General features: G+C 47.9%; 2 protein-coding genes across 5 annotated transcripts; one reads left to right on the top strand and one right to left on the bottom strand.

Moving 5' to 3' along the window:
• Nucleotides 1-1,485: 1,485 nt before the first annotated feature.
• Nucleotides 1,486-17,369, bottom strand: VPS52 (VPS52 subunit of GARP complex). Of its 3 annotated transcripts, none has more exons than XM_006050310.3 (20): nt 17,112-17,369; nt 16,007-16,091; nt 15,802-15,854; nt 15,550-15,625; nt 15,289-15,356; nt 14,823-14,998; nt 14,070-14,220; nt 13,682-13,782; nt 13,476-13,608; nt 13,294-13,351; nt 12,799-12,932; nt 12,220-12,375; nt 11,626-11,744; nt 11,337-11,460; nt 10,966-11,061; nt 10,763-10,870; nt 10,474-10,539; nt 2,767-2,878; nt 2,431-2,549; nt 1,486-2,191 (listed from the first exon to the last, which is right to left on the bottom strand). In XM_006050310.3, exons 1-20 carry the CDS (start codon nt 17,199-17,201, stop codon nt 2,045-2,047), a joined length of 2,172 nt encoding a protein of 723 aa, XP_006050372.1. In that variant the 5' UTR covers nt 17,202-17,369; the 3' UTR covers nt 1,486-2,044. The 3 variants fall into 3 exon arrangements, with proteins under 3 accessions (XP_006050372.1, XP_025127583.1, XP_006050371.2); XM_006050309.3 differs by having other exon boundaries at nt 2,159-2,286; XM_025271798.1 differs by lacking the exons at nt 16,007-16,091; nt 17,112-17,369 and having other exon boundaries at nt 15,289-15,360; nt 15,802-15,860.
• RPS18 (ribosomal protein S18) lies at nt 17,176-22,166 on the top strand. Of its 2 annotated transcripts, none has more exons than XM_025271844.1 (6): nt 17,176-17,184; nt 18,072-18,170; nt 21,469-21,555; nt 21,636-21,737; nt 21,848-21,939; nt 22,052-22,166. In XM_025271844.1, the coding sequence occupies exons 1-6, from the start codon at nt 17,182-17,184 to the stop codon at nt 22,125-22,127; spliced, it is 459 nt and encodes a 152-aa protein (XP_025127629.1). In that variant the 5' UTR covers nt 17,176-17,181; the 3' UTR covers nt 22,128-22,166. The 2 variants fall into 2 exon arrangements, with proteins under 2 accessions (XP_025127629.1, XP_006050373.1); XM_006050311.3 differs by lacking the exon at nt 17,176-17,184 and adding an exon at nt 17,475-17,614.
• The last annotated feature ends 157 nt before the right edge of the window (nt 22,167-22,323 follow it).

Below are 22,323 nucleotides of genomic sequence, written 5' to 3'. Positions count from 1 at the left end.
CCTACCTCTCCCTAGTCCCAAAGCCTGGGCCCTTCTCGTCCTCCTCGAGCTGGGGGCAGGGATCAGGTCAGCATGAGGACATCTGGGTCCCCGTGGAGTGGAGGGGGGCGAGGAACAGGAAAGGAAGGTGGGGGGCGGAAGGTTCCCGGGCCGCAGGCGCCCAGGAGCCAGCTCGCGGTGCCCCGGTCGGAGCGCCACCGCCCAGCAACGGGCGGGCCTCAGGGAAGGTCTGCGGGGGAGTCAGAGCGGGCAAAGCCTCGAGGATACAGAGAGGAGGCGAGGGTGGCGGGGACGCGGAGTGCGGTCATTAAGGCCTCTTCCCTGAACCCTCGCCATCTCCCCGGGCTCCTCAGACCATCCGAGGCCGAAGCTCCGAGGTGCGGGTCCCGAGGTTGGTCCGCGCGCCGCTCTCAGAGCTGGGGCGGCACCCCGAAAAGGGGCGAATGGGAGAGGCGGCTGGCACGGCCGCCCATCCCCCGCGCTCTCCGACCTTAACCCCGCGAAGCGCGGGCCTTGACCCCAGCCCCGGTGCTCGGAGCAGACGGGGCGCAGCTTTGCACCGATTCTCCCCGCCTCCGCGTGCGGGCTGGGCCAGCATCCAGAGGGCCCAAGCAGCAACTCGGGGGAATGAGTAGGTCGAGGGGTGCGGGGACGTCCCCGAGTTACCATTTCCCCCTGACGGCACTGGCCCCTCTCCCTTCGCATTTACGGGCACCCCCATGTCTCCTCGTGGCTCAGAAGGTAAAGCGTCTGTCTACAATGCGGGAGACCTGGGTTTGATCCCTGGGTCGGTAAGATCCCCTGGAGAAGGAAATGGCAACCCACTCCAGTACTATTGCCTGGAAAATCCCATGGACAGAGGAGCCTGGTAGGCTACAGTCCATGGGGTCGCAGAGTCGGACACGACTGAGCGACTTCACTTTCACTTTTATGTCTCCTCTGTCTAGAGTCTGAGTTCAAATGGGATCGTAAGGCGGCAGCAGCAGAAAGGGGCTGAGACACAGGAAGGGATGAGATGGCCACACTGCAGACCTGGCCTGCTCACGGCCCACTGCAATGGGAACTGCAGCCCCTTAGCAAGGGCCGTGACGGTCACACTGGAGGAGCTAGGGAGCTGACCCTCAAGGAGAGAAGGCAATCCCAGTGTCAACCTGGGGTGGCCAGAGGCAAGGAGAGCTGGTGTCTGCCTTAGGGGAGCCGAGGCTGCTCTAGTGCCCCAGGCGGCCGGCATCTGCCATTTTCACCAGGGTCACTTCCTCCACCAGGTTGGTTACTCCTGAAACAGTTCCCGCCCTAAAACCAATGCAGCCACTTTGGCCTGAAGTAGCTGAAGGTTAGAGGTAACCGCGAGCCCCGAGTTTCTGGACACCCACCAGAAAGGGATGCAGGCCCAGGAGGCAGTCAGAGCGCAAAGGTGATCCTGGAGCAAAGACGGGGTTACTTGAAGGCCCCAGGAGGAAGGAGAAAAGAAATGGGAAAAGAGTGTTATATCATATTAAGTATTTATTGTTTTCTGCAGACTGACCTTGATGTAACTCTCAAGCCAGGAGGGGACTGATTAGTGTTCAAGCTGCTGAGATCTTAGGTCAAAAAGCTACAGAAAATAAATCACTAAGTGGAAGGAAAAAAAAAAGCCAACCATTATGAGACAGTCTTCCCTTAACACACCAATTCCAAGAGTCGAGGCTTCACACCTTATGACATGCTGACAAGAGCTGAGTGAACCAGGTTTTACTGGGAGAAGAAAAAAGCCTTGGGGGTGGGGCAGTGGGAGTAAAGAGAGGAATGACAACACTGGAAAGATAACTGAGGTTATTTTGGAAGCCCAGGAGGTCCTGGGAAACTTGAAGACATGAGAGATTCCCAAAGCCAAGGGGATCTGGCTTATCCTGATGAAGCAAGGTCCTGGGAATGAAGGCAGAGTGAGGCATGTGAGAGCCTAGGAGGCAAGGGGGGAACTGGCAGGGAGTCCCAGGTGAAAAAGGGGATGGGATGGGGCACAGAAGTCCGTGGAGAGGGCTGGCGGCCCCCAGGGCTCGGCGCATCAGAAGTTGGGCTTGTGCTTCTTGAGTTCCACCATGAGGTGGTGGATGTTGATGAGCTCGGCCCGGGCAGGGAGGGCTCGCAGCTGCGGCTGAGACAGCACCCGGTGGAAGCGATGATAGAGCTGGATCAGCTGGGTCAAAGCTCCCTGCTCAGAGAAAGTCACAGAGGGATGAGATGCAGGGTGATGCTAAGGATGTCGATAGCCGTCAGCTTCGGGCTCAGCCAGAACTTTGGGCATGGCTGGTAGTTGAAGATCAAGCCAGGAGGGGACTGATAAGTGTTCAAGCTGCTGCGATCTTAGGTCAAGATTCCGAACCCCGAGAAAAGAGGAGGGCAAACCAGTGATGGGGCGGGGTGGGAGTGGGACCGGGAGTTGCAGGTTACCTGGATGATGCTGGTTCCATTTCTGAAGTTGGTGAAGCTCCGCATCACATCCTGACTCAGAGACTCCACCGACGATTTCCAGGAACTGCCGAAGCCACGGATCAGCTGAGTAACCCGGGCTGAGAGGAGGAGGAAAAAGATCATGGCTAAGTGATGTCTGATCCCGCTAGGTCCTCCCCAAGGTACAGCCGTCCTCACCCTGAAACCCCTCTTTTCTGGTGTTCTCCCGACCCCCTCTTTCGTGCCTGACACCCTCCCCATGTAATCTGCATCCCTGAATTTTTCTTTTCCATTCATCTTTCCCCTCACCCCACCACATCCACCCCATCCTCAGACCTTCTTCCCCTCGAAGTCGTTCCGCTTGTCCACGCTCAATCAAAGCTTCAGCTTCCTTTACAAATGCCACCAGCCCCCCAAAGGGGGGCGATAGCAACTCTTCAATGAATTCCTGTAGGAACGCACACACATACAGAGTTAAGTTTCCTGGGGTGGGCAGATTTTTCCCAATTCTGGCATCATGACCAACTCAGTCCTTAGAACACTCCCATAACAACAGCGAACCTCTAGAAAAGTCATATACTTTAAGACACGGTTGGTCTCACAAGAGGTAGGGGAAATCTCCTCCCTTCTCAAAACAAATAAATAAATAAACCACAAAACCTTTGTTTCATTAAATTTTAAAAAATTGAGCTGGGAGCAGAGGGATAGAACCAGAGAAGTGGGCCCTGAGCGCCTGGGAGAGGCAGGGCTTCACAAAAGTAAACGGTCATGGCTGCTCTGCTATCAGGAAGCTGAGCTGATGCAGCCTTGAGCGGAGATGCTGAGCCTGGTCTCAGGAGAGCCTCCCAGAGGTGCCAGTGCAGACCCAGCTGGATGGCATCTTTCAGCTACTGCAAAAGCAGAGGTAAGTCTTCTCTGAAATCTCCCTGATCCCCATTTAGGCCCCGATGACTGCCCCTGATTGAGACCGAGAAAAAAGCCCAAAGATACCCAGTCACAGAAGCAAGCCAGCTACCATGAGTCAGAAGAGGCAACAAGCAGTGGACTTAGACCTCCGAAGACCGCCAGTGTTAAAACTGTCACATACAGAGCAGTGTACATTCTGTATGAAATGTTCAAAGAAGTTAAAGACACAGACACAAACATGACCTATTACCAAGATCAGAAACAGACAGACTTGAAACAAAATGGGATTTTAAAGAAATGATTTAGAAAAAAAAATTTTTTTTTTTTTAAATTTTAAAAATGTCAGCTGGCTAAACAGCAGATTGGATATACCTGGAAAAATGACTGAGCAAACTGGAATTTATAATTGAAGAAATGACTCAAAATGCAGCACAGATAAGGAGATGGAAATTTTTTAGACAATGAGAGATATAGAAATCTAATGGTCTAAGCGGTGATCACCGATGGCCACTGGCAAAAAGAAAGCCAAGAAGACATTTAGTGCCCTGAGAGAAGTACACACCACTACCTCTCAAACAGCCTTGTAAAAAAATCTAATTGGAATCTGCTCAAGCCTTTCCACTGAATCACACATTTATGGGAAAAGAGGAACAGCTTAGGCATGCTATGCAAGGCAGTCAGCAAAATCCAGACTGTACGTCATTCTACATGACAAATGACTCCATTTCTTCCACAAATAAATTGCGAGGAGGAGATAGGGAAGTGATGGAAGGGAAATCTACAGATTAAAAAGAGACATACAGGGACTTCCCAGGTGGTCCAGTGGTTAAGACTCCACACTCCCAATGCAGGGGGCCCAGGTTTGATCCCTGGTTAGGGAACTAGATCCCACATGCCGCAACTAGGACCCGGCACAGCCAAATAAACTAAAAAAGAGAGAGAGGCATGTATGGACTGTATGTGGATCCTGACTTGAACCACTGATTATAGTGGGGATACCTGAATACTAGCTACTTTGAGAGTGATTCTTTTTTTTTCCAGGCCACCTCAAGTGAAAGCCCCAAGTCCTATCTTTTTTTAAAAGTGTGATAAAGTATTGTGGTTTAAAAAAACATGTCCTGATACAGATGAAGTGACAGTGATGTACAGAATTTAATTCAAAATCACTGAGGGTTGGGGGACGGATGGGAGGATGAACGACGGGTTTTGATACAGATGAAACAACTGTCCTGTTATTGGCTGAAGATCTGTGATGGCCCCTGGGGGCTCACCATGCTATCCTCTACATAGCACATACATTTGAAATTTCCCAAAACACAAAGTTAAAATGAAAAGGCAAACAAACAAATAAAAAACAGTGCAAGGGAGGGACCTCCCTGGTGGTCCAATGGTTAAGAATCCACCTTGCAATGCAAGGGACACAGGTTCGAACCCTGGATAGGGAACTAAGATCCCACATGCTGCAGAGGAAGCAACTGAGCCCTCTCACTCCAAAGCCCATTAGCCACAATGAGAGTCTATGCGCAGCAACAGAAGATCCTGTGCGAAGCAACCAAGACCTGATGCAGCCAAATAAAAAAATTTTTTTTTAATGGAAGGGTGGAATTAAAGTAGAAAAAAAAAAGAAGATGAAAGAAAAGAAAAACCCAACCCAAATAGCAAGATCTGGTAAAGTGAAAGCAGAACTTTTATTTCACTTAAAAATAAACTACTTATATTTAAAAATAAAATCTTGTGGAATCTAAAATATGGCACAAGTAAATCTATCTACAAAACAGGAACAGATTCACAGACATGGAGTACAGACTTGCGGTTGCTGAGGGGGAGGGAGCTGGAGGAGGGATGGATTAAGAATTTGGGGTTAGGAGACGCAAACTATTATATAGGATGGACACGCAACAAGGTCCTACCGCAGAGCACAGGGGGTTCCAGCCAATACCCTGGGACAAACCATAATGGAGAGGAATATTAAAAAGAATGTACACATGTGTATAACTGAGTCACTTTGCTGTACAGCAGAAATTAACACAACATTGGAAATCAACTATACATCAATAATGTGCTCAGCTGCTTAGTCATGGCTGACTCTTTGAGACTCTGTGGACTGCAGCCCGCCATGGAATTTTCCAGGCAAGAATACTGGAGTGGGTTGCCATTTCCTTCTCCAGATATATCCGTTCAGTTCAGTTCAGTTCAATCACTCAGATATATCAGTAATAAATAAAAATAAAATCTTTTCCATTCTTCCCACAAAACATCCACTTATATCCACTGGAGGCTGTGAGATAACTAACACAAGATGAGGAAGACATTCCCAAGAACACATCTTTCCATAATTAAGGAATCTTTATTTGTGATGTGATTTGGGACAGAGATCAAGTAACAAATTCAACCTATTATAGTTGCCTAAATGCAATAAACCCACAACACCCTTAAACAGTAGGGGGCAAAGGGGGTGGATGCAGAGCTGAGCTCAACTGACAGAGATGACCAGTCCTAACACAGTCACCATAATCTCATGCAACAACTGGTCACCTGAGACAAGGCTACTGAAGCTGAAATGTGCTGTGAACACACACAGCAGGCGAAGAGACTTCACATTGAAAACTTTTCAGATGAATCATTATTCATCTATTTGTGGATAAATAATGTTGAAATGATAGTACCTTGGACACAGTGTTTTCAGTAAAACATATTAAATTTGTTTCACCTATTTCTTTTTTGTCTATAAAATTTAGACACTAGAAAACTTGAGGCATGTACTATATTTCTATGGGGCAGCAGTGGTCTAGACTTGGATGGACTTTCTTTAAGCTCTCTATCCAGCCAAAGAGAGTGGGTTTTTGTTTGTTTGTTTGTTTTCACCTTGCAGCCCAGCTTGTGGGATCTGTTTTCCCACCAGGGATCGAACCTGTGGCCTCTGCAGTGGAAGCACAGAGTCCTAACTTCTGGACCTCCAGGATAGGACCTCCAGGAGACAGTGTTCTGACCGCAGAGGAGTGACCAGAGGAAAGAGCACGCTGGGCTTCAGCTCGTAATCTCTCCCACACAGTACTGAGCAGCAGCCTACCCGAAGGCACAGGGACCGTCCCCATCCTGGCAGATCCCACAGGGCCTCAGGGCTCTCAGCAGAGTCCTCACTGAGCACGTCTCCAGGGTCAGAGGGTCTAGAGAACTGCGATTCTGAAGGCAGAGCCAACATTCCCTCTGGTCACCTAACTGTGCAGGTGAGGACAGCAGGTTCTTTTCTCATCGAACTAAACGTTTATTTTATGAAACAGAGAAAACAGACTGGGAAAGTTTAACCTATAACTGACCAGATCCCAGGAAAGAAAGAGAGGAGGAAAGCAACGTTTAAAAAAATACTGGCTGCGGGAGAAGGGGCAAGACAGGGAAAGGGGATGAAGAGGTACAAACTATTATGTACAAAATAAATAAGCTACAAGGAGATATGATACAGCACAGGGAATACAGACAATATTTCACATTTAAAGGAATATAGGGACTTCCCTGGCTATCCAGTGGTTAGGATTCTGTGCTTTCACTGCAGAGGATGTGCGTTCAATCCCTGGTGGGGAAACTAAGATCCCACAAGCTGCGTGGTTCAGCCAAGAGAAAAGTAAAGTAAATTACATAAAGGCATTTAAAAAACAAAAGTAGGACAGAAAAAAACACTGGTCAATAATTAGCAGGGAAAACAGAAGGGGAGGGGCGACTGAAGCATTAAAACATTTAAAATGTTTAAAAGTCCATGTACTGCTTGAGATAGGTGTTAAATATTAAGTTTAGATGTTAAGCTAAATTAACATTAGCTTGTTAATTAAAATTTAAAATTTAAAGGACAAATTCCAAAAGAATGGAGTACAAAATCCAAACAATTAGAGATGGAAAAAAAGTTGTAAGAAAAACAAAGGCAAGAAGAAAAAAAGACACAAGACAAAGAGAAAACTAAAGATGGATGAAAAAAGTAGAGATGTCACACTAACCACAATAAACATAAATGAAACAAAGGCAAATTAAAGGGCAGAGAGAATTCAATTGGATTGTTTAAATTCCAGCTATTTCTATTTTTAAAAGACTTAAAATGTGAAAATATGAAAAGGAAAGTAAAAAGAAAGTAAAGGAAAAAAGTGGAAATTTTTTAAAAAGTGGAAATAAATTAAAAAGCAAATATTAACTAAAATAAAGCTGGAAGAGCTATGTTAATATAAAATAGAATAGGCTTTAAGAGAAAACTATTAGGGCTAACATGGTCATGATACAGTGACAAATGCTTCAAGTCACAAGGAAGACCATGTGATTCTAAACTTTTGAGAATTTAGACAAAATAAGCTGAAACTATATAAAACAAGATCTGATAAAACTGCAATGAAAAAGTGATAAACTTACAAATTTCAAAACATCTCTCTCAACGACTGACCAAAAAAAAAAATCAGTAAAGATATAGTTGATGTAAATAACAATTAAAGAGCTTGACTTCCACACCTGACAATCAAAGAACACACAATCTTCTCAAACACATATGGATCGTTTTCAAAAGTTGATCATGTCCTAGGCCGAAGCAAATCTAAAAAGATTGCAAATTTCAGATTTTCAATACCAATACTCCATTCACAATGCAACTGTTAAACATTAATAACAAAAAGACTTTTGGAAATTTTAAAGCACTTCTAAAAAATCTCATGGATTAAAGAATAATTGAAATATAAAAGTTCTTTGAACTGAATAAGAAAAATGCTACATTTTCAAACCCAAAGAACTCAATACAAGCAGTATTTAGAGGGAATTTCATAGTTTTAAATCTTCCTAGATGTTTGTGCTGGCAAGTTCTAAGATACTTTAAAGGAAGAGATCATTTCAATCCCCAAATCTTTAAGAATAAAAAAATGAAGAAATCCTTCCTTCCCACCCGCCTCTACAAATCCAGTACAACTTTGGTGCCAAAACTACATAAGGGCAGGACAAGAAAAGAATAGCACAGGCCCATCTCATTTCTGCACAGAGAAGCAAAAACTCTATATGGATCAGACCAAATCCAGAACGGCTTAACATTCTAAAATCTACAAATGTAATACAGCATAGGATAGATTTTTTAAAAAATTGAAGTATAGTTGATTTATAATGTTGTGAGTACATGTATATTGAATGAATACACATGTATACATACATATGTATTATTTTATAGATTCTTATCCTTTATAGGTTATTATGAGATATTAAATATATTTCCCTGTAGTATACAGTAGATCCTTGTTGTTTATCTATTTTATATATAGTTCTGTGTATCCGTTAATCCCAAAGTCCTAATTTTTTAAAATTAAATATATGGTTACCCCAACTGCAGAAAAAGCACACATCCCTGATTAAAAATTCAATACCCATTCATGATTTAAAAACAATACTAACTCCTGGACTACTAGGGATTGAAAGGAATTTTCTTTACCTGATAAAGGATATCTATTTCAAAAAAAAAAACAACCCTACAATAACAGTACTCTTAAAGGGAAAATGATGAAAGCATTTGTTTTAAAGTTAGGAAGGGACTTCCGTGGTGGTTCAGTGGCTAAGGCAGGGGGCCTGGGTTCCATCCTTGGTCAAAGAACTAGACCCCACATGCCACAACTAAAAAGAAAAAAATAATCCCACAGGCCACAACTAAGACACAGCACAGCCAAATAAATAAATATTTTTTTTAAATTAAGAAAAGGTAAAAAAAAAAAATTAAGAAAAGGTAAGGGTTCTCACTATCACCCTTCTATTCAACCATTCAACTTTAACCAAGGTACTAGCCTGTGTAGTAAGAGAATAAAGACATAGGAATAAAATAGGAAGAACTGAAACTCTCACAATTCAGAGATGACGAATGCCTACATAGGAACACACATCTCTAGAAGTATTATTAGAAATAATTTAGGAAGTGGCTGGCTATATAATCCATATACAAAAATTAACAGCACTTCATATACCAGTTCAAACAAGTAAATTTCCTTTTGAAAAGGTAATATTTAACAGTCTATTTAAAGGACAAATTCTAAAAGAATAAAGTCCAAACAATTAGGAAAAAAAAAATGAGGTCATTATTTCTAGTAATTTCAAGTATTATTCTTGGTAATTACTCCTAAATAAACGGTAGATCCCTAGTTTCGGAAGATCCCACGTATCGCGGGGCGACTAAGCCGGAGAGCCGTAAGGACTGAGCGCACCCGCCCTGGAGCCCGTGCTCCGCAACGAGAGAGAAGCCCCGTTTGCCACAAGTAGAAAAAGCCCGCACACAGCAACGAAGACCAACACAGCCAAGAATTAATATAAGTAACTAAACTAATTGACTTTAAAAAGAATGAGCTACAGCCTCATAACAGGACAATACTAGAAAATGATGCGTGAAATAATCCTGTGATCCTGTTACTACAACACTCAGAACCAAAGCTGAATAGTTACTGTTTCGGCATACAAGTTTGTTTCTTTCCTTTTTGGTTGTGTGCTGCACGGCATGCAGGATCTTCGCTTCCCATATCCCCTGCAGTAGAAGCCACGAGTCCCAACTACGGGACTGCCAGGAAATTCCCTATAGCTCTATTATTGCCTATAGCCAGGGCATGATACACACACCATTTAGGTCAATAAGCGCCTCTATGTGAGAGACAGAGAGAGGGGCCGAGAAGAATTCAGACTTTGATGTTCGTTATTGCCAAGGTGTGTGGTAGCTTTGTGGATGTCTGTATCATTAAAAAAAAAAAGAAAGAAAAAACAGGCCGCTAACGACAGCATGTTGTGAATCGAGAGCTGTATCACAATTCCAATTCTGCGTACCTGGAGCCCGCTGCCACTGTAAGCGCGCGTGCACACACACACACACACACACTGAACTGAACAGCACACAGGTGACTTCCCTCGTGGTCTAGTGGTTAAGAATCCGCCTTCCAATGCAGGGGACGTGGGTTCGACCCCTGGCTGGGGTACTAAGGCTGTACATGCGATGGGGCAACTAAGCCCTCGAGCCGCAAGTACCGAGCCCCATGCTCCAGGGCCCATATGCGGCAGCAAGAGAAGCCGGAGCGCCGCGAGAGACAGCCAGTGCAGCCAGTCACCAGCAAAACACAGCACAGGACCGTCCCTGCCCTCGCCCCACACCCCTACCTGTGTCCGCGCATTGAGCAGCTGCTGGAAACTTTCAACCTCTTTACTGTCATCCGCCGCCCGCTCCTGAGGAAGACAGAGGGGAATCTCAAGTTTGGGGAGAAGCTGCCCTTCATGTCAGCATATCCCCGTCCTTCCACATTCACCGTACGGAGCCGGACACCACGTCAGACTCCAAGAAGAAAACGCTTGACAAGGCCAACATGATCTCTGCACTCGTGGAGGAAAGGGGGCAGAGTGGGAACTTGGGGTCTCGGGGGAGGGTGACAGGGGAAGGGGCCTCTGGTACCATCAGCACACCCAGCATCATGTCGTAGTTGTTGATCAGAAACACAAGCTGCTCCTTCCTCGAGGAGAACTCAGCTGCCACCCGGAGGACAAAATTCTCCACCTCCACCTGAGAAAAAGACCGAAAAGAGGGGGTGACAGGAGCAAGCAAGGCTCCCCCCCATTTCAGCTCCAGGGGCAGGGGACCCCTCCCACGCCCCGCACCTGGAGCTGGCCCAGCAGCTGCATGGTCCGTTCGTTGGGAATCGTCTGATTGATGCTGACAAGAGCCGAGGAGAATTCTGCGTATCGGCGCGTGATCTGGGAGTAAGAAGGAGGGACGAAAACTCACGCCAATCCCCCCGGCTCAACTGACAAAACCCGTGACTCTCTCGAAGCTGGCCAACCAGCCTCTGGGCGATCCCCACCTCCAAGCCCTCCCGCCACAGTGCCCGGCCCACACTCCCAGGGCGCCCCCACACAGCGTGGCTACATGTCCAGCCAGGCCCAGGGACACAGCCCCGAGGCCGAGTGACCGCACAGTGGGGCTTCCAGCCCTGCCTTTCAGCAGACCCGCCACCCCTGCCCATGCTCACATAGTGAGGCCGAGTGTCCAGCCCTCCGAGGCGCTGAGGGTCAGTGCTGCGGACACTCTGGACGTTCATCTCCAGGATCAGTTCAAACCGTGGCCACAGCAAGGCAAGCACCTGTTCCCAGTACCTGTGGGCTTGATCAGATCAGATATCCGGCAAGGAATGTCACGGGTGGGGTGGGGGAGGCTGAAACCTGATCGAGGGGTGACCATCAGTGGAGGCAGGAGTGGGTGTGAGAGGTGAGTGTGGAGGCAGCAATACTGCCTCCAGGCAGACAAATGGGACCAGTGACCTGTCCAGGGCAGGAACGTCCCTCTTGGCTGTGATGTTGCGGAACCGGAGGACGATGTGGATGCAGAGGAAAACAGCGATGGCATCGTAACAGTCAACGAGGTAAGACTCCAGGTGTTTCTGTGGTTGAGGATTTAGAAACAGGCAGAGGACTGGAAGTGTCTCTTCCTTTGTCATTCCCAGTGACCATGGACAGATGCAGTGCTCCTTTGGGGACATGACACTTGCGGGTACAGGGAGAGATCTAAATGGAAAATGCACCTCCTTTCCTGTCCACCAGCCACTCACGTGGTCCTGCGGCCTTGCTCACCTAATCTATGATCACAAGCTCATCACAGCAGAATTCAGGGCCGGGAACCAAGGTCTAGGAGCCTCTAAGTGTTCGGGTGCTATCGCCTGGGTGTGAATCAGAAGGAGGGGCGCCTCAGGGACCCCCAAGCTTTGATGGTTTTGTGGGGAGTCACACAATAAGAATGAGGCGCATGCGTTCTAAAATGAGGGGATCCTGCCTTCAGTGCCCCAGGGCCGTGACCTCACTACAGTGCTGATGAGGACTGGAGACAGGGTCGAGGAGCCCAGGAGCCAGGGAGCTCACCTGGGTCATGCTGAGGGTGCGGCCCATGACAGCGTGGAACAGGTCGTGGGCAGCCGGGCCGGACACCATGAAGAACTCACAGATGAAGAGGTATTCACGGCAGGAGTTGTCGAGGAGGGCGTAGTGCTGGCTGCGGAAGAGGGCCTCGAAAGGATACTAGGATGGGTGGGAAAGGCAGGAAGAGACACAGACGGGTGGACCCCAGTCCTGGCTCTCCGTGGACATGGCTGGAACATCAGCTCAACTGGGTACCGGTAGCTCAGAAGACCCTCCCCATCTAACCCTCGTTCAGGCTGCAAAAGGGCTTCCTGAACAGGTACTGAAGGGCAGGGGCGGGGTGGGGGGAGGGCTACATGAAAAGAGCCCACTCCCACCTGCTGTTGGTGCTCCCGCATTTACCGCCACACCCGCCTAATGACCTATCACCCTCTGTAACACCCTGAGTCAATGGTCCAACCCTCCTCTCATCGCAGAGTGCAGGGGCAACTGGAGATGGGGACTCCCCCGGGGCCTGCAGCCGGGAAGCTCTGCCCTGAGCTCTGCGCTCAGAGCCCCACTGAGGCTGGCTCTCCCTCCTACCCTCTGTTCCCCTCGCTGGGCAGTGTGGGGCACGAGGATGGGGGCTTCCAGTTCAGCAGGGGAGATGACAGAGCCCCGGGTCCCCAGGGTGAAGATGGTGTTCCTGCTGCGGAGGGATGGCTTTGAGAAGAATCGTGAAGGGCTAGAGTCAAGGGAAACAGATCACAACTGTGATGGAAGATCAAAGACCCAGGACCTCCAGGGGCCCCCAGCAGCTAGACATGGCCTCGGGGTCCTTCCTCCCCAGTCTTGGGGCCCCACTTCACCTGACATCTGTGAATTGGCTCCAGGGAGCCTCTACGCTCCCTGACATCATACGCAAAACTCAGTGTAAGGGTGATCTGTGCATTTTTCTAGGGAGAGAGGCTCCCGCCTTGATCTCATTTGCAAAGTTTTGGTCCCATAGAAAAAGGTAAGCAGCAGGGCCTTGGAGGCTGGAGCCAGAAGCCCTTCCCTCTCCAGGCCCAGCATGAGTGCCCCTCAGCTCCAGGATATCTTTCTTGGCTGTATCTTCCACGCCCATTAAGTCATCCTTCTCAGCGACTTCCTCATACTAGAGAAAAGAAGATAGAGAACTGGAACATTGCTTCCCAACGTACAAGAAAAAAAGACGTCTATTTACACAGTCCCTCCTCCCAACTCAGGTGCCCAGAGCTCCTCTCCTTCCACGGGCTTACCTGCACCTTCATGAGCCGCCCCAGGTAGGAGCGGTAGTAAGACAGGTATATCTTGCTCAGCGTCTCCACGTACTCGTCCCTGATTTCCTTCGCAGTGGCGCGTTCGTTGCCCAGCAGGAACTGATAGAAGAACCTGGAGGGGCCAGGAACCAGTCAGTCTCCCAGCCAGCCCCCCAGGGACACCCGCCCACTCTCTGGGTGGTGACCTGTATTTCAGCAAGGCTGTCTGTGGGATCTGATAGTTGGTCATTGGCTTTCTGAAGGAATAAATTTTCTGAAGGATGAACTCTCGGATCTTCGTCACAGCCTAGATGTGGGGGACCAAACACAGGGCATGAAGCTATAGCCTTCTCACTGCCTGGGAAGCACCGAGGGAAGGAATGAACATTGACTGTTGGACGAGCAAGAGTAGAGAACACCTCTTTGATATCTGTTAAGACTTTCAGAGGAACCCAGAGATGTGAGGATGAGCCCTGCCACGTAAAGGCAAGGAGAAGTTCTTGGGGGTGGGCTACAGCGAGCTTTCCCAGGACAATCCAGGGTAGAGGTCTAAGGGAGGCTGGTTCGAGTCGTGTGTCCACCCCCACTTCCCACCTTGACTCGGAGGCGGTCGAGCACGCCCCGGACATCTGCACAGGCCGCTGTGCCCCTAGCCTCCTGTTCTCGAACTGCAGCTGCCTTAGCATCCAGCTCCTGCAGCTGCTCCAAGAACCGGGGCTCTGTGACTGGTGCCTCCAAAATTGCCCTGGGGAGCAGGGAGGGGTGGGATGGGTGAGGAGGGAGACCCAGACACCTCGAGACTCTAAACCATACCCCTGGCATCCAGCGTCTGTCTCCTCTCCCTTTGTATACTGCATCATAGGGTCAGAACACATGCACAAAGTATTCTGTTCCTGGACACACATACCTCCATCACCCACATCAACCTTAAACTCTTTCTCAATGCCCAACCCCAGATGATTCCTATTCCTTAAAGCCTGAGTCAGGGTAAAAAAGAGCTGTCAACTGCTCATCATTTTCTGGAAAGTGTGTGATAACCTGAAGCCAGGAGACCCATGTGGTTAAGTAGAGTAGGTCACGCCAGCCCATCTACTTTCTATGACATTGTTGTCCTTTGTTATTCAGTCACTCAGTCGTGTCCAACTCTTTGCAACCCCATGGACTGCACCATGCCAGGCCTCCCTCTCCCTCACTATCTCCTGGAGTTTGCCCATGTTCATATCCATTGAATCTGTGATACCATCCAACCATCTCATCCTCTGTCTTCTGCATTCAACCTTTCCCAGCAGCAAGATCTTTTCCAATGAGTTAGCTATGACATTAGGACCCTTCAAACTAGTGACTCACGTGACCAGAGCAGAGGGCACCACAAGACCATCAACAAGCTCCCCGAGTTTCCCCCGGACAGCCTGCCGGTTCCGCAGTCGAATGTTCATGGCTCCAGACTGTTCCTGCAGTGTCCGGATCTCAGAGCTGATGGAGCTGAGATCACTCTGAAAAGCTCCCAACATCTGCTCCATGCGCTGGGAGAAGGCAGAAGTGCTGCTGATTAGCCATAGGATTGGTAGGGGACAAGTTTCTACGTAAAGTCTCTAGTAGCTATCCAACTATGAGAGTAGTGGGTGATAAGGAAAGAGGTACAACAAAGGCAAATAACAACGTTAGTCATGGCAGCAACAACAAAAATGGCTGCTGAGATCATCCTGAAAGTGACTCTAACTGTCCCTGCCTGAGGCAGATGGCCTAAAGAATCATCCTGAAGACCATGATCTGCACTCCGGGATATGAGGGGTCCCAGGGCATGGTTACTAACCTCAAGGACAGCATCGCAGGCTGTGATCTGATTGTGCAGAGATGCTATGTTCTCACTCTCTTGGATATCTGACTCACAACAAGTCAAGGGGCCTCACTGTGGACATGGAGATTCTCAGACCTCCGCAGGACCTCTCCAATTTCTCCCTGAGGTGACAGAAACCTCAGAGAGAAGACAGCGGCCCCAGCTGGGCTGTCAGCACCATACCCCTACAAAATGCCCGTTTTAATAACAGCACCCCTCTCCTCTGCTGGAGGATACAATCCCGAATGGATTTCTGCTCAATCTGCTGTAGCTCCAGCTCAACCTGCTTTGAATAGTGACGAAGATCCACACCCTGGGAGAACAGAAACGTGAGAGGGTCAGGAGGAAGTCGGTGAAGGGACACTGGAACAGAGTCAGCGAAGGACTAGAGAAAAAGACCAGGGTGACAGTAGGAATGCAAAAGACTTTCTTCTTTCCTTTAAGGGAAGGGTTTGGGGAGGGGCAGATTAGTATAGTGGAAAGCCTCACCGTTTTAAGAGCTTCCTTTACTAACTCATCCTCCAGATTCGCCTGAATGTGAACTGCAAATAGAAGTTCATCATAAGGGTTCAGCTAGTTCTACCCCTCTGTCTCCACGCTGAACATCCACACACCAGTCCCAGCCATAGTACTTGCAGAGCCCAGCCTCTCAGGTTACAGGACCGCATACCCTCCACCCTCTGCCATCACTTACCATCCACTTCATCCAGGATGAATTCATCAGAAGTGATGTCCAACTCTCCAATCTGCAATGGCTCCCGAAGACCTGGACCACTCCCCTGGAGAGGAACAGGTTAATGGGAAAGAGAGAAGTAGAACAAAATATAATGGAGTAGTCACCAATCCTTCAAGTGGAGAAGAGGGACTTTCACTGGGGAATCACAGGTAAATACTAAGTTCACAAAATGTCAAAAGTTCCATATTGTCTCAGTCTACTAATCAGGGCTGATGGATAGGAACGGGACAAGGAGACAGGTAAACCACGAAGGGTGAAGGTAACCAAATGAGAAAAATTAGGAGATGCATAGGGCAGAACAGAACTTGCAGGTGAATTTAGGCTCTCTAGACTGCTGCTAAGAGTCAGACATGACTGAGCCATTTCACTTTCACTTTTCCTTTCATGCATTGGAGAAGGAAATGGCAACCCACTCCAGTGTTCTTGCCTGGAGAATCCCAGGGACGGGGGAGCCTGGTGGGTTGCCGTCTATTGGGTCGCACAGAGTCGGACACGACTGAAGCGACTTAGCAGCAGCAGCAGCAGCAGAGTGCTGCTACCTTAAATGTTATATCACCATCCCTCGGGGGCGCGCCAACCTCTTTAAAACTACCAGCTAATACATAGTGTTTATCTACCTGCCAGGTGCCATCTTACACATATTCATTCACCCAATCCTAACCCACAACATAGATAGTAGGTCTTAGTTTTTTCACCTTATAGGTGTGGAAATAAGGGCATAGAGAGGCAAGTTAAACTTGCCCGAAGACACACAGAGTATACGTGGCAGAGCTTGAATTAAAGCCCAAGCAATCTGGTTCCAGAAGCCATGTTCCTAGACTTGCTTCTCTATTCTGCCCAAACATCTGGAAGTTAACTGAAATTGTGGCCCCAGAGCCAGAATGTCGGCCATGCTGACCCCCGCTCAGGTTCAGGTCGGATCCCACGGAGGCGTATGGAGAACCAAGCCGGGTAGCATCATTGGCAGCTGCGAGTTCCACCCTTGTGCCTACACCCAGCCCAGGCTTTCCTGACATGAGGAGACTGGACAAGACTCTGAAGGAGAAACAGCCCTGCTTCTCACCAGCGGGCCCTCCTCCTCCTCCATATCTGAGGCCCCGGCCCGCAACACCAGCTCGCGAGCAGCGGCCGCCATGGTCACAGCGGCGGCCATTCCGTGCAGTCTCACTTCCGGCAGCTGTCAGTCAGGCGAGTCTGTTCCCGGGAATGGAACTACAGGTCTTGGAGTGTCTTGCACGGCGCGAAATCGCTCCCAGATATTTGTTTGCCTCCAGTCTTCCTCTTTCAGCTGTAACCGCTTCACCCAAGTGAAAACGACAAGTGGAATTCTTAAGCACAATCTCAATCCGGAACCTTTGTTGCTCGCACACACAAGACCTTTACGAACAGTAAAGAAAACCCGGGCCGGAAGTCATGCCGCCCGATTCAGAGTCTTGCATAGTTTCCGGAAGCTCCTTGCTCAGATAGCTCCGCCTGTTCCGCCTGGTAGCAATATAAGGCTGTTACGTCACTTCCGTTTTCTCTTCCACTGGAGGCCTACACGCCGCCGCTGGGGCCGCCGCCATGGTAAGAGTACAATCCTTGAGGGGATCTAGCGACATCGGGACCGGGGCAGGGAAGGTCTTGCTGTCAGAGGGTTGAAAATGTCCTGTCTTGGGGGCCTCCAACTTTCTGGGTGGAGCCTCGGATACCGCTTCTGGAAAAAGACAACTAAAGACATCCAGTCTGGGGCCGGAGGAACTCCCTTCCCGGGCACTAGAACGGTTTGGGCGTGAGTGGGGACCTCTGTCTCCGCCACTCAGAGTGTACCTGGGGCACGGGTAGGAGACACGCTTCTTCCCCGAGGTTGCGTTTTCCCAGGCCTGAACACTTCATGTTCCTGCTATCTGCAGGACTCAGGAGTTTGTTGTGTCATGAAGACCTGATGGGGCTTTCCTGCTCCCTGTGTGACAAGCTTTGCGTTCGTGTTTGAGGTTACGGTTTGATAGTAGTTCACTCTAATTTCTCCCTTAATCTCTATCAGTCTCTAGTAATCCCTGAGAAGTTCCAGCACATCTTGCGAGTACTCAACACCAACATCGATGGGCGGCGGAAAATTGCCTTTGCCATCACTGCAATTAAGGTAAAGTAGGGTAAGGACTGATGGCTTCCTTGGTGGCTTAGACGGTAAAGAATCTGCCTGCAATACGGGAGACCAGGGTTTGATCCTTGGGGTTGGGAAGATCCCCTGGAGAACCTCCTCCAGTATTCTTGCCAATTCCACGGACAGAGGAGCCTGGTGGGGCAACAGTCCATGGAGTCTTAAAGAATCAGACACGACTGAGCGACACACACACACACGCAGGGTAAGGACTAGAGACTATAGATGAAGCTTGAGTTGTTAACACCTGAGCTGAAAGTGAGGCAAGGTGAGGGGAGTCCCAACCAGATGGTCTTGTCTGCTAGGTAAAAAAAAAAAAGAACGATTAAGAGAGCAATTAGTTCTCTTAACCGCTTGTCCCATTTGTCCCCAAAGGTAAGTGAGAAAAGCCAGCGAGTCCTCTCAGGTCAAACCAAGAGATTTCACCTAGGGAATGGGGAAGTTGGATAATTGTACCATTTGAAGGGTAAATAGAAATGCCAAGAGATTCCAAGTATGAAGAAACCTATAGTTATTATGTCAGTGAATGCAAGCTTGGATATCTCCCTTAACCTAATGAACTCCCAGCCTTCCAGATGGGGATGTTATCCTTAAAAAGATTTTTTAATTGTGGAAATGACTGAATGTTTTCTGCCAGTATGTTTACACTTCTTGGAGCCAAGGATAGGCCTGCCTTGCTTAGAATCCCCAGAAGACACTGTGATAAGTATTTTATAGATTGTTTAAAACAGCAAATCAGCATCAGCTTTTCTTGGTGAGATTTGTCACATTTACTTTTTCACTCTGTAATTCAAGGAGCATGGCTTTCATTCTTAAATAGTACGTTTCATCTTTTTCGGTGAAAGTAGTAAGTCATTGAAAAATACAGTGTTCAGTGCAGGCTCACCTCATTTTGTGGAGCTTTGCAGATACTGTGTTTTTTTTGTGGTGGCTCTTAAGACAGTTCTCCAACATTTGCTCACATGGTGTGTCTGTCACATTTTGATGAAATACTTTAAAGTTTTCACCAGTGTATTTGTTATGCTTATCTGATATTGCAAAAAGATTTAGACTTGCTTAAAGTTCACATGATGGTTAGTACTTCATAGTAGTAAAGTGTCTTGATTAAGGTATGTATAGGCAGTTGCTCACTTAATAGGTTATGTAACTACATGTGCTGGGAAACCAAAATACCATGTAGCTCTCTTTATTTCAGTGTTGTTGGGTGTGGTCTGGAACTGAACCTGCTGTATCTCTGAGGTTGCTTCTCTTTTTAAAAATGGCTAGAATGCTTAGGTCAGATAGTGAAAATAAAAGATGAGCATGGTTGATAGGATGCTTCTATTAAACCGTTTCTCTTTGCTTCTGTGAAATTAACTAGTTTGCTATTTGTTGCCTTAAGTGTATGTGTTAACTTTAAAACAGATTTTGTAAGCAGTTTCCAGTACTTAATGAGTATGTTGATAAGAATCTCTTAGGGAATCTCATGCCCTGCTTACCACTGGGAAAGATTATTCTAGAGATACACAGGTACTTGGGGTTTTGCTAACTGTGTTTCAGCTTTTGCTGGCTCTTCTCTGGTGAGACAGCCAAAGCTTAGAGGTACCTGGTCTTTTGTTAATGATTTGGAATGTGGGGTTGAGTAATACTTAGAAATTGGAAGGGAGTTGCTGGGGGTGGAGGCTGAGTAGGAGGAGGGATTCCTCAGAAAATTAAAGGAGCAAAGTTAATTGGGAAAGGTGAGGTATCGAAGGTGATATAAGCAGAAAAGGATATTTACTAAGAGGTAACACATCTGCAAGACTTCTTAATGCCACAATCCCTTCTTTTCTTTCCATTTGTACACTTCTGCTATGAATAGTCCTTAAGGTTGGACTGCCCTTCCTCTAAATCAGGATGATACCTGGTCATCTGGATTGTTTGGAAACATGGTTGGAACTAGTCACAATGACTGGATGATACCCACTGGTTCTCATAATTGGCAAGCCAATATCTGAACAGGGCTTTCAAAAAGCTTGACAGCAACTTAAAAAAAAGAAGCTGTCTATCAAAAGTTTTAAACACTAAAAAGTAGGAGGGAGAGAATTATTGGCCCCCTATTGATGCATCCAAGGGACTCCTGAAAATCCCTTGGACAGCAGGGAGATCAAACCAGTCAGTCTTAAGGGTCAACCCTGAATATTCACTGGAAGGACTGATGTTGAAGCTCCAGTATTTTGGTCATCTGATGCTGGGAAAGATTGAGGACAGAAGAAGAGGACATCAGAGGTGAGATGGCTAGACAGCATCACCGATGCAATGAACATGAAGTTGGGCAAATTCTGGGAGGTGGTAGGGGGCAGGGAGGCCTGGTGTGCTATCGCCAACAGGGTCGCAAAGAGTTGGACACTACTGGGTGACTGAACAACAATCAATGTATCATCTAGCTAAAAATTAGAATCTTGTTTTATCTTTACTTTTCTCTACCCACTTGTATTTTAAAGCAAGTCTCAGACATACCACCTGTAAATATTTAAATTTGAGAGACACTTAGATCTTAGTCTCCTCTCAATCAACTTGGTAATTTGACCTCCAGGTCACTTTCTTACAGAGAGGAAATCCAATTTCCTGGGACCTTTGTGACACAGATTTGTTGACTTAAAACAACCGAAACATGCCAAACATCCTTGGTTTCCTTGTCTTGGCAGCTGCATCACTCTAGTGTCTCACCTTATCACATGGCCTTCTTGCCTGTCTGTGTCCTCTCCTTTTATAAGAATACCAGTCGTTGGATTTAACTATTTCTAACCAAAGCCATGTTTTGAGGCTCCCGATGAACAGAAAGTTGGTGGAACACTCCTCGACCCAGCACACGGTCTTTCAGTTTCCAAATCTGTTTGGCTCGTGAGTTCAGGTGGCAAGGAGCACCAGTGTTGGTGGTGAGAGGGTGCCACTGGTTTCAGTGTTTGTTTTGATCATAGGGATTTAGTGACCTGCCCAAAGGATCATGGCCTATGGCCCTTTGACTTCACGAGCAACTGACAATGCTGTCCCTCAACCGTTAATTCAGAGAACCTTGATCTTGTTGCTTTGGTGCTCCATTGACTCTGAGAAGCATCAATTTCGTCTCCACTGTGTAGAAATCAGAAGGTGCCACTCGGGTGCTGCAGGTTTCAGGGGGTATCAAAACTTTTTTTTTCCCTTTAATGATTAGGCTTTGTATCTGGAAGAGTATGTTATTTTGGACCCTACTTTTGTGTGCTTTTTGAATCATAAGCAACCCAAAAGGTCAGACTCACACAACTCTAAAACCTCTCCTCAGGGTGTGGGGCGAAGATATGCTCATGTGGTGTTGAGGAAAGCAGACATCGACCTCACCAAGAGGGCCGGGGAGCTCACCGAAGATGAGGTGAGGACAGGGGTCAGGGCTGGGGCTGGGCCTGCCTGGAGATGGGGCTGTCTGGACCTGACCCTTGTCTTGCCTGCCAGGTGGAACGTGTGATCACCATTATGCAGAATCCACGCCAATACAAGATCCCAGACTGGTTCCTAAACAGACAGAAGGACGTGAAGGACGGGAAATACAGCCAGGTGTGTGTGGAGAGGGGAGAAGAGAAAGAAAGGCAGGCTGTCCAGTTGGGACTGGACCTAGGAGACCAGGGCGGAGAACAGCCATCCCTCACTGTCTCCCGTCTGTGCAGGTCCTGGCCAACGGTCTAGACAACAAACTCCGAGAAGACCTGGAGCGCCTGAAGAAGATTCGGGCCCACAGGGGGCTGCGCCACTTCTGGGGGTGAGTGGGGGCCCATTTGTCTGTCCTTAGACTCCCAGGGGACTCTCATGCCCTGTCTTTTCCCAGATCTTTGCTTGGTATGGTGAGTAACCTTTGTCTTTTCTCCCTGCAGACTCCGTGTCCGAGGCCAGCACACCAAGACCACAGGCCGCCGTGGTCGCACTGTGGGTGTGTCCAAGAAGAAATAACGTGTGGGCTTTGTGTTAATAAATAGTTTATACAGTTAATGGCTTCCTTCTTGTGGTTCTTTGCGTTTTTCTGGAAACTCTGATATGCTTTCACACCGGGCCCTGTTGGTCATTTTTCACACTCGCTTGATGTCCCCACTCAGCTGCCCTGACCTTGTCTTGGTCTTTCTGTTCTCGCTGCGCTCGGCTTCTCTTT

The sequence above is a fragment of the Bubalus bubalis genome, chromosome 2 (genome assembly GCF_019923935.1).
Source record: "Bubalus bubalis isolate 160015118507 breed Murrah chromosome 2, NDDB_SH_1, whole genome shotgun sequence".
Classification (NCBI taxonomy): Eukaryota; Metazoa; Chordata; class Mammalia; order Artiodactyla; family Bovidae; genus Bubalus; species Bubalus bubalis.
Note: the sequence above shows the minus strand (reverse complement) of the source record. Positions and strands in the feature narration are given on the sequence as shown.